Genomic DNA, 11,890 nt, shown 5'->3' on the forward strand with positions numbered 1-11,890 from the left:
ATAAATCAAACACTGCTTCATTTTAAAGTTCAGCAATAGATGGCTTATTGAGGACAAAAGTGACCTTTCATAAATCTGAAAAATTAAAAGTAGAACATGTCTTCTGGAATAAAATAATCATTGATGCATTGACTAAATTAAGTAGCATAGAAATTATTTTACTGAGCCTAGATAATACCTTGGGGTGCAATAATATCTCTCTCTGGAGATAAGCTGGTATGTATTTTTCCTTGGAAAATTAAAGGCAATTAAAGTTTGAGATTGTGATGGCTCTAAATAGGATAGTTACAAAGTAGAGAAAGTGACATGGAACCTGTTACCACAGATTTCTGTTGCTTATAATTATTGAAAACTAAAGGGAAGTAAAGAAAATATATCGTATCGTGGATTTGGGAAATGTTAGGACCAAGTGATCAAACAAACAATCCATTCGAAATTTAACATGACATATACACTAAGACTATCACTATGACTGTTTCTCATTTGATGTTCTGACACACACCTTATTAGATATTACCACGTCATTGTGGACAGAAATTAAAAAATGAAAACACCCTGCTAGGTGACTTTCTCTTTGGTTAGCTATCACTATAGGGCATTACCACAACAGCTGCTACAACACATTTGCTACATACTCACTTACTATATATTTGGCTCTGTGGCAGAATAACCATATGAGACACATGTTGTTGTCTCAATATGATAGGTAAGAAACCCATAAAAACCTTACCAATAAGGTGAATTACAAAAAGCAATTTGCTCCACTCACATTGCTAGAAAGTGGTAGAGTCTAGTTCCAAACCTCAGTTTACCTGACCCCAGCACCATTGTGCTGGTCCAGCTTCTGACTGACTGGTCCCCTCTACAACCCAATGACCCATTTTCAGTGATATAAATAGTCATTTAGAGTTCACTGTTGGGGGATGACCTATACTATTTACTAAGTGTAAGGTGGATACTGAGTTAACAAAATTTACTTAAAAGGCACAAAAACTGCACATCCAGAAGAGTTTTATGCTCACTGAAAATATTACATGTGAATCATGGCTATTAATTCTAGTTAAAAGGAAAGCTTATTCATCTTAAACACAGAATTACAAACAATCAATGCAACAGAAGTTTTTAAAAATTATATTTAATACAAGTGAATAGATTAGAAGATCTGAAATGTTATAAAGCAATATACACAATGAATAAATAATTTGCACAGGAGAGTCATGTCTACATTACATAACACTGTCTAGTTTGGGAATACTTAAAGTAAATCCAGTGATAATGGAGAATGTCCATAAAAATGCTAACCTGTCTTCCCTTGTATGAAATTGTTCAAGTATAAAAATCCAATACAGTGTAAAATAGTATTCAATTTAGTTTAAGAATAAAAATTGCAAGTATTGCAGTTTCAGAAGAAAAATGTAAAGCAGCATTTAAAAACTACGTAAGAATAGTGTTAAACTAATGAATTACCGATAAATAAGGAAGCATGAAACTAGCAATATATCTTTAAAAAAATCTAAAAACTAAAATAAACTAAAATGTGTTAATGTAAGAGTACTCTCTTATACAGTGCACATATGAATTTAAATAAATCCAAGTCAACATCTTTAGTTGAATAGGTTAATATTTAATATGCTACATCTAGACCTACTAAATAATTTATGCCATGAGATGAATACATAATTTTACAGTGTCACATCTAAAGTTCCTTTCTTTAGAGTGCAGCATAGTAAAACTTAAAAATAAATATCTTAAATAGCATTACTATTAAGGCACAGTATAAACCACATTATCATTAACCTTTGAAGAATTGTAATTTCAGTAACCTTGTTGTCTCATGTAATCACTAATAAATAGTTTTAAATATGACTCTGAAATAGATACTAAAAAGTGTAAAATTATTTAAAAAGGGAAAAAAAAGATGTGTCCTTAAGACAGTTCTTAAGGGTTTAGTCTGCAAACTTTGCCTGCCTTTTTCATAAGCCACGAGTCGACACAATAAATAGAAAGAGAAGGCTGTTGTAATAAAAGCCTGATCCTATTTCAGAATCAGAATTGCTGACACCAGCAGATACAAGTTTCCCAAAATTGAAACAGGATGGGGAGAGGGATTAGAATGTGACAAGCTCATCAAACAAGCACAAGTGATGTGTTCTTTCCAGAACTGTGTGTTATTGATTGTCTGTACAGCTGTTGCGCCCGCTCATTCCACATCACTTGTTCCACAGTCCCACTCGTCCACAGGACAGATGAGAAGATAGCTTTGGTGCCTGTCCACCATTTCACCCACTGCCACGCTCCTAGAATGATTGTTCGATGCCCATGTTTGAGATAGTGAGAACACTACCTTCTTACTCGAAAAAAGTTCTATAGGCCATAGTGACTGCTAAAAATGACAATCAGTGCTTTCACCGTTTGGTTTGTACAAAAAAAAATCTGCTTTTAAATGTAATTCAAGCTACCTACTGCTCACTCTGTATTCCCTGGTTCAACTAGATTCAAAGAGCATTTTCTAACTGGTAAAAGGCAGTTTGCTTCCCTGATACTATAAAAAGAGCAAAAATAAAAATCCCCGTTACAAAAGCGAAGTTCCACGGTTACTCCTGCCGTCATCTCCTAGCGGCCTTTCATTCACTCAGGCTCTTTGGGATTGATTTCCAAGACGACGCCCATTCCCCTCGTCCTCACCGCTTTCTCATCTAGAACACTACCCGGAGTATTAAAAAAAATAATAATTCTGCTTCACGATAGCATCGCTTTTTTTTTTTTTTTTTAAAGCTGTTAAAGTCAATGTTAACTCTTACTAGCTACTAAAAATTGGAAAATGGGGGAGGGAAAGAGAAAACAATTCAACTTTGATCAGATGGCTGGTCTATTGCATCCGGTCTGTTTGCAGCTGCTGAGGCTGATACTGGCCAAATGCGGCTGCGGCGGCAGCTGCGGCAGCGGCGGCGGCAGCTGTCCCAGGTGCCGCTGCGGTGATTGGCTGCTGGACCGCGTAGCCGTAGCCTCCAGCGGTGACGTACCCTGCAGCAGCTGGAGAGGCCGCGTAGGGGTACTGGTCATAGGCTGCGGCAGCAGCGGCGGCAGCTGCGGCTGAGTACTGTGCATATGCAGCTCCAGTGTAATCTATGTAAGGTGTGGTGGAGGCCGCAGCTGCTGTCGGCTGGACATGGGGAATGACCACTCCGGGCTGCACAAAAGCCTGCGGATAGACATAGTGGGCAGGGATCCTGTTGAGAAAGGGAAAACAAAGTCAGGCAGGTGTTACCTCCTATCTGGAGCATTTGTTGTTCAGAGATGAGACAAACTCAAATTTAGTGGTTATTATAAGCATAGGGTTGCCACAATATCTACTTTCTAGCGGTCCATTGAAAGTACTCTGGCAGTAGCCAGAGTCATGGAGTGTCCCCCAAAGAATTCAACAGCAAAAAATATGACGACACCCTCCCTGCTAGAAGTTTCATTTATGATTATTCAAGAGTCATTAAATATCACTTATCAAAAGTTTAGAATGTTAATCAAGGTTCGTGAGGGCTGTGCACATAAGACATATTTAACAAATGCTTAATTAAGACTTTAGAAAATTTTGTAATGAGCTCATAAAAGTGTTTAGCAAATAGTAAAATTCTTAGGCATGAATATAGCACTCAGAAGGTAATCTGTGATCATTCAGTTCTGTGGGGCGATGGCTGATTTGTCAAACTAAAATAAATTTCAACAAAATCCATATGTTTATTATCATGGCAACCCTACTTGAAATTGCTATGCAGACTCAGCACACATTAATCTCTCTGCAACCTCAGTCACCCTTATTAAAAATAATAATTAAAAAAAGAAGCAGGCGACAAAATAAAAAAAAAAGGAGTTTAAAAGTTCACAAGTGTGGTAAACACAGCAGAATCACACTTCTCAAACGAACTGTAGTGCAGCTCACTCTGTCACAAGAGGCTGTTGTGGGAAGCTACAAAAACACCATTAACATTCATGGCAGTGATTCCCAAAAAGATGTGCAGCACACTTTCTTTCTTTCTTTCTTTCTTTCTTTTTTTTCCCCATAAAATTCATAAGGACACAACAGTCAACCAAACCTGTTTGACTATCAGGCAACTGAGGGTCAGCCAGCTTGTTTATCTCTATGCAAGACAGACAGAAGGGGTTTTGGGGAAATGATGAGGTTGAGGGAAAAGATAGGAACAGGGAAATACAACTAAATATTTCTAAAATTAATAGAAATTTTAAAGGTTAACATAATGAGGAAACATTTTTTGGCACATCCACTAACTTGTTTTATCCTCCAAATCAACAGAAATAGAATGATTAGCATATCTGTTTTAAATCTGCCCTATCAGTTGATATTTTGTATAAATCAATTGTATGATTATGAATTATCCTGCAGAAGTTCAAGAAAGTAAAACAAAATCAAGTGCCTTTTAAAATTATACATTCACGGATCACATACAAGACAGACTCCAATAACCTTACTTAAAAGTTAATTTGGTTAAAAGATAAATCACAAGAGGTATTAAAAAAAAATCCCATGCATCTCAATTCTTACTCTTGCGATTCGTTACTGCCCATTTAAAACACTACCACGAATATCTGATTTATTTCTTCTTAGTTTAAAATAATCTCCATCAAAATGCCCTATATTTCTAAAAATATGACACTAGAAGGCTATTTGGTTGCTGGCAAAGCCAATTTAGAAGAAATACACGCACAAGTACAGTCTTCAAATTTTAAAGAACTTTAAAGAGAGTTTTAAAAAACAGAGAACTTCACAGTCAGATTTTTCAAAAACAAAGATTTTGCTTTGCCTTTTCAGAGTTTCACTGAAAAGCACTCATTAGCGAACATCCATGGAAAAGATGAATTTATCACAGAGGGTAGTAAACTTTGACCCCAATGATAAAAATACACTCAATTTTACCAGACTTGTAGATCTTTCCCAGTGCCAGGAGAAACGACGTCATCAAGTGTTTCTGAGGACACTTAGAGATGTTCTTAACTGCTTGTCAGAAACCAGACGCGTGGTCATGCACACACTCAGAACTCTGCTGCAGGTCAGGTGACTGGCTCACTTACAGCGACAGGTGTGGCTTTATGAAGCACTGTCCCTGGAGGCCACCACGTCCACAATGTGCAGACATGGCTAAGAGGGCCTCCTCTCAGGCCAGTTTACATGTGGTGATGGACAGCTGGGGCTGCAGCCGGGCTATTTTTGATCCTGTCATGCGACAAGGGTTTCCAGCGGGTAAAATGTCTTTATAAGGCCAAAGTAAAACATCTATCAGCTGCAAAGTCCAGCCAGTATGAATCTCACTGATACCAAAACATTAACCCCTTGTACTCCCAAAGTTCCAAGGACAACACACGGTTGCTAGGTTCACATCTTTGAATAAAAAAGTTAACTGAAAATAAGTTTCTCCTACAAAAAGGCATCATAAAATGTGTGTGTGCGTGTGTGTAGAATGCATCAAAAGATAGGCAGGGTTGCTTAGAGGTCTCTATCTCTGCATTTTCTTTACATTAAGAAATAGCTTTGATTTTCTAATGCCAACCAATGAGAGTATAAATAAAGTTCACTGGAATATCAGACACCTACATGAAGGCTGGCAAGGGATAGGAAGACATCTGGAAGGCAAAGGAAAATCTAGAGCCCTTTGAGGCTTAAGAGAAAGGAGAACCCAGAAGACCATGCAGAGCCTAACATACCTTGGTTCAGGAGGGAAGGCAGAATGGGACTAGAGCGTAAGGTGGCACTTCTGAAGCAACTCCTGCCTTCCCAGCTCTTTTCATAGTCTAAGGAACCTATTAAGGCGATTTGGGAATCTCCCTCTCCTACTAGATCTCTACCAATGTCCTTTCTTTCAATTAAACATAGACTGTACACACACAGAAGTTACAACAGCACAAGGTTACAGACTTTTATAAGTTTCAAAGAAAAATGACTACATTTTCCTCTTCTTGCCATCTCTTCAGGTCCCACTGACATTTCTCTGTGACCTCTTCCTCTTCCAACCTATCACACAAACTGCTGACAAAGCTTCCATCTCTCTCACTTGCTCAAACTAGTCCTCGGCCCCAACATTATACCAAACTAAGTGCAAATTTCTGAAACCTTGGCATTCCTAAACCTTTTATGCCTCTGGCTCCAAAATACCTTTCCAGTATTTCTTTCCACCCTTCCTTGAACCCAGGTCATCAATTGGGCTCCTTAGTGTTTCCTGGACATGCCACACATTCTTAGGCCCTCATCTCCACTCAAGCCATCCAAACCTCACCTGGGATGCCAATCTTCACTCCACCTCTACCTGGTGAAATCCAAATTCCATCCATCCCTGCTCTAGCACTCACTATGTGTAGAGCCTTCAGAGATTTGCTTTACTTTTTAGTATCACATTTTCATACGTGAAATGGACTAATATTTTCAGCCCTGAGTTGCTATGCATTAAATAAAATTATCTTTGGGAAGAGCCTGCAATAGTAAATATAGTAGGTACTTGGTAAAAAGAGTCCCCTATCCTCCATCATTCTTTAAAATCTAGGTCAACTTCTACTTCCTTCATGAAGACTTCCTAAATCCCAATGACCTGATATTTCTCTCCCTTATCTCAAGTCACATGGACAGGTCTTCCTGGTGCTTATCAATTTTCTTACTAGATTATGAAAGACAATGCAATCATGTCTTTTTTTGCTGCAGCTTGATACAGAGGAAAGAAAGAACACAGCTTTTGAAGGCAGGCAGAACATGATTGTGAATCTAGAATCAGACTCTAACACTTACCAGTCCTGTGATTGGGGGAAGTTAATTAACCTCTCTGCATCTCAGTTTTTTCACTCACAGAAAGGACATTAACAGTGCCTCTATCGAATACTTAATGTGAGAATTTAATTACATAATTTATGTAAATCCATTATCAGTATCATGCACGTAACAGATGTTTGGTTAACGTCAGTTATGGCCCCTCCTGCACCCTTTAGTGGAGAGTATAAAAACCCAACAGAGTGTTACCACACCCAGCATAAAACTTAACACTTAAAGTTAAGTAACTAAATATATGTTTAACCTGATCTAAACTAGCCCAGAAATTTCTGCTCACAGATCTACAGCATCTCCCCTCCAAGTTTTCCATAAGAAAATGCTTCTTTCAAACATAACTATTCATAAGATATAGTTCAGCAAATCCACTAGTTTCTCTGTATCTGCCCACTGTGTTACATCACAAGTTCCTTCAGGCCAAGGTTTTGTTTTTAAAGGCCCAAAGTAGCCTGGGGGCTATTTAAGGACCACATTTTAAAAAAGGGTTCCATCACTAGAAATTTCAAACAAGTAAAATTTAAAATTCTCAAGCTTCTTTCCAGGCCTAAGATAAGAACATGTGACATTCAAATAGAATTTAGGATGACCAGGTGTGATTTGTTAGGTACAGACTCTTGGGAATTAGAGCAGTGTTGAGAACCCATTAAAAAAGAAAGAGAAAGCTTGCTTGGTCTACCTGGAATGCTATCTGTTTCTATTAGGAATCTCAAGTTCAAACAATTTATGCACACAGTAATAATCACCATCCTTTTTAAAGACAGTTAATATTGGAAGAGATGAAAAATGAAGGCTATGATCAAAACACACTTGATTTAAAATTTCCATATGACATACTTTACTCTGGTGATTCCTATTTTCCTAGTGTTTCTTTCTCAAGGATTGATAAGGACTTCCACAACCAGCCCAAACGGCTATGCCTAGCTCTCAAGACCTTCCCTCAACAGTCTGGTTTCTCCATGCACTGAGTCTTTTTCTCTCCTCTGTGCCTTTGTTTACACTCACTCCATCCTATACCCTTCAGACGTATCCAGTCTTTCTTTTATCTGTCCAAAACATACCCATTGGTCCAAGTTTATTTCAAGTCAACCTCTTGAACAGCCCCCAGCCCCCAAATAGCTTTGTCCAACTCCAACCCATCTATTTTCTTGCTACTCTGAATTCCTTTTGTACTTGAAACAATATCAAATCACTTAGCAATTAGCTCTTCTTAATTGGTTTGTATTATTTTTGTTTCCCAAACTAATGTATAATTTCTTCATTTTGCATCAACCAAACACTAACACAGTGAAAAAAATAAACACATGCTAATACCTGTTGATTTAGTTTTATAACTGTTTCATGAATTAATGTGAGATCATGACTAAGATTATCATCACTTCTTCAGATGTGTGTTCTCCTCCCCAATGCCACCTTAAACAGATAGTCTAGACCAATGAAGTACCCACAGAAATGATTGGACCCATCAACCCACCATTTATTATCAGTATACAGATTGGCTTGGATGGGGCTTCGATAAATAGCTATGGATATATGAAGGCCCTTTCTAATCATATTGGGCAGAAGACTCTTCTACAGAAAAAAAAAAAACCCCACAAAAATCAAAAAACTAGGAGTTGGCAGTAAGAATGAAGTACTGATAAGTTAAAGGGAGGGTTATAAGAAGGTGTTTATGGAAAATTGGAGGGTACTTCAAAAGTTCATGGGGAGAATCATATTCTCTTTTAATTCTATTTTTTCATGAACTTTTTGAAGTACCCTCGTTTAACTTGACTCTTCCAAGTCAAATTATTACTAACTTTTTAAAAAAGTCTATTCTTGGAGACACACAGGGTAGATAGACATCTATCCATGTACACAGATTCCAGACTTCCAGGTTACACATGTAGAAGTTTAGGTTGTAAGCTAGAGAAGAAACTATTGCTGAGGATAAAATACTCCTGGAACAGCTAGAATGTTTAAGAAGGAATTTTAAACCTCTGGCATTAGTTACAGGAATGTTGATCAGGTAGAACATAGCCAAAACACTCTCCTACCCAGGGTAAATTTAGGTGGTAGGTGATCTCCCCCCCACATGGTGTCTGAATGGAAGGAAAATAGGGACCTCAGAACAGGAAAGCTGGTAATCACAGGACCCACAGATAACACAAATATGAGCAGGCTGTTCACCCAAGTTAGGCTTGAAAGGTGAAAGTTAGTGCTACGCTCCTCAACAAAACTGGCTGGTGTTTATGAAAACTGAAGAGACTTGCTGAACCTTTAAATTAGATGGCCTGAAAGTGGATACGCATTGCAAAAGAAAAGAACCCAGTTCCCAGGAAAACCCCCATAAAACAGAAACTTAGGACATGCAAGCAATGAATCTGTATTCTTACAGAGAAATCACACAATTTAGCACTCACTACAAAAATATGGTTAAACAGAAGTCACAGGCTACAGCTTAAAAGCAAGAAAAAAAAAGGCCCTTTGCTTCCCATGGCAAAGTCAAAAGTCAACACTCCTCAACACCACCACGAAAACCAAAACGCAAAGAGCCCCTTCCCCGAGGAAAAGAAAACACTTTCACTACAGCTCTTTTCAATTAAGTAAAAAAGCACACAGTTTAGCTATCAACACCACTTCATTACTGTAATAAATAAAATAAAGCACACGGAGGGCTATTGACTATGGTAAAAAATAAAAACAACACCAACATCCATGCATCATTAATCACCATCTGAGCTTGTGTGTCTGAGTCTACCGGTTACAGAGTTTAATTCCAAACAGAACTATTCCACCTGTTATCACCGTATCCTTCTGATCAGTTAGCTTAACTGTATACGAGCCCTGTCAGGTTAGAAAAAGATAAATAAAATTGAGTCAAGTTGAACAGCAGTAATGGTGTTGGGACACAATCGTCTTGTATACAAGTCATACCTGGTATTTTTGTTTTGTTTTGTTTTGTTTTGTTAATCATAAGCTCAAAATTTGTCTGGTTTGGAGGCTGGTACTTGGTCAGATAACTTGACTCATCTAAAAATATTTATAGTATCAGCATTAAAAATACACAAATATAAATATGTATAACCGGGAACGTTCTGTGACATGATGATCTTGTCTGCATATAACAAAGAGGCAAGTTAACAAATGATAACCATACTGAAACTTAGGAGGGCCTGATGAATTGACTTACCCGAAAGGTCTTTGTATAAGAGCTGGATGAAGTTGTTGGACACCAAAGGCAAAACCTAACAACAAAACATACCACATTCTCTATTTGTGCATTAGGCATTTATGACTCCTACATATAAAATGCAATCACAACTTTCACTTGGAAAAATACTTTAGAGAAAATATCACATATAGGTATGTCTATTTTAAAAAGTTGGTTTCATAAATGCTATCATCGATCCAAAATAAAGGCTTTAATAGGCTGGAAGTGAAAACTCTAAAAAAAATCTGCAAAATGTACTTGACAGACCCTGAGTAAGACCTGGCAAATTAGACCAGGCAAAAATGTTCCTGAAATGAAACCAAGAACAACAGGACTTGACAATGAAGTTACATTTCACAAATATTCTTAAAATTCTGAACCATGGTCTATAAAGTCTTTGTAATTTGGAACATGCTGGAATGCTTTGAACAATGCTTTGATTATGGGTTTTACAGTTTGCAATATTAAAAATTCATGAAAACAAACTCTTGCCTTCTCTTCTGGATAGTACATAAACATAATGTATTAGACAAATACATATTTTTAAATGCCCATGGATATTTGCACATGCACTTACTTTCTTGGCAACCTAGTTACCTAGTTTCCTTTTAAATCCATTTGGAGGGAAGTGCCAATCTCTTTCCAAAATTTCAGAAAAATTTCAGGAAAGACTTAGAAGTGAAGAGTACATGATTTAATCAAACCAGTAAAGTTGCTCACTCAGGAAAAAGATTACATTTGCTCAATAGCCAACTCTCAGCTATTTGTGCAAATGCAAAGGACAGTGTTGTAAATAATCCAAAAGATCATATTTTCACATAGACAAAATGCAACTAATAATTACATGACTTTGGTTAAACTATTTCTTATCTCTAAGTGTCAGCTTCTTTATTTGTAACATAACAAACCTTGAATAGGTGCAATCTATTTCCTTCGATTGCTAATATTCTGTGATTTTATGTTAAAGCTTTACCATGTGGACACCACCCCCACCCCATACTTCTCTTGGGTCAGTGTTCAAGTCAGCTTGTCTGCTCTGAGGACAGTGCAGGAAAGAAAACACTAAAAGTAGGAAAATAAACTAACTGGAGTTGACAAATTTGCCCATATAACTCACATGTGAATTATCTACAAGTGGCTAAAAACTGAATATTGAGAGTGGACTACAACAAATGTATGCCACACAGGTGACAGATGAGTCAAGCCTAACTCTTGGGCGTTCAAACTGTCCAGATCCCCAATATTTATTTTTGCACAAGGTACATTTCAAGTCCTGGAAGGAGTTTTTACAACTCTCATTTATCTTTAATGCCTTAGTAGAATAACCAGCCATGGTTCAAGTTTACTAAACATATCTACAGATTCTCAGGGAGCCAATGTCTTCTGAATCAGGGCATCATTCTATTCATAAGTGGGGGACACTGGAGGTGGAGTGGGGTGGTGGTGGGCATTTCTCACCTGGTTGCATGATCCTTGGTTTTGCTCCTAAGTATGCCAGATTCACATTGGCCTTTCTGCCATCAATGATGGGGTTGGGATCCTTGCAGGCCCTTTCAGCAGCAGCCCGGTCAGCCATGGTGACCTTAGCAACATACACACACAGACATACATACAAAGCTCGAAATTAACCCCTGAAGGAAACCAAGAGTCACAGTGGAGAAGTCATTAATGATAAAACTGAATCGAACTTTTTCTTATTTTTTTTGGCTGGATCTTACTTCTTGATCCCCCACTTAAAAAAAGAAGAAAGACAGAAACTCTCCACCCCCACCTTTAAGTCTTAATGGTATCAGTAGGGCCTAGTGGAGATTTGGAAGCCTGAATTCTTAGAACTCCTCTAGATCCTCCCTCCCCTGACCACTTACCCATCCCACCCACCC

The 11,890-nt window shown here is 37.8% G+C and overlaps 1 protein-coding gene across 1 annotated transcript; it reads right to left on the reverse strand.

Moving 5' to 3' along the window:
• Window positions 1-1,115: 1,115 nt before the first annotated feature.
• On the reverse strand, window positions 1,116-11,757 carry RBM24 (RNA binding motif protein 24). Its single transcript, XM_008591350.1, has 3 exons — window positions 11,469-11,757; window positions 9,990-10,044; window positions 1,116-3,230 (listed from the first exon to the last, which is right to left on the reverse strand). Exons 1-3 carry the CDS (start codon window positions 11,584-11,586, stop codon window positions 2,870-2,872), a joined length of 534 nt encoding a protein of 177 aa, XP_008589572.1. The 5' UTR covers window positions 11,587-11,757; the 3' UTR covers window positions 1,116-2,869.
• Between the last annotated feature and the right edge of the window lie 133 nt (window positions 11,758-11,890).

The sequence above is a fragment of the Galeopterus variegatus genome, unplaced genomic scaffold (genome assembly GCF_000696425.1).
Source record: "Galeopterus variegatus unplaced genomic scaffold, G_variegatus-3.0.2 Scaffold6858, whole genome shotgun sequence".
Lineage (NCBI taxonomy): Eukaryota > Metazoa > Chordata > Mammalia > Dermoptera > Cynocephalidae > Galeopterus > Galeopterus variegatus.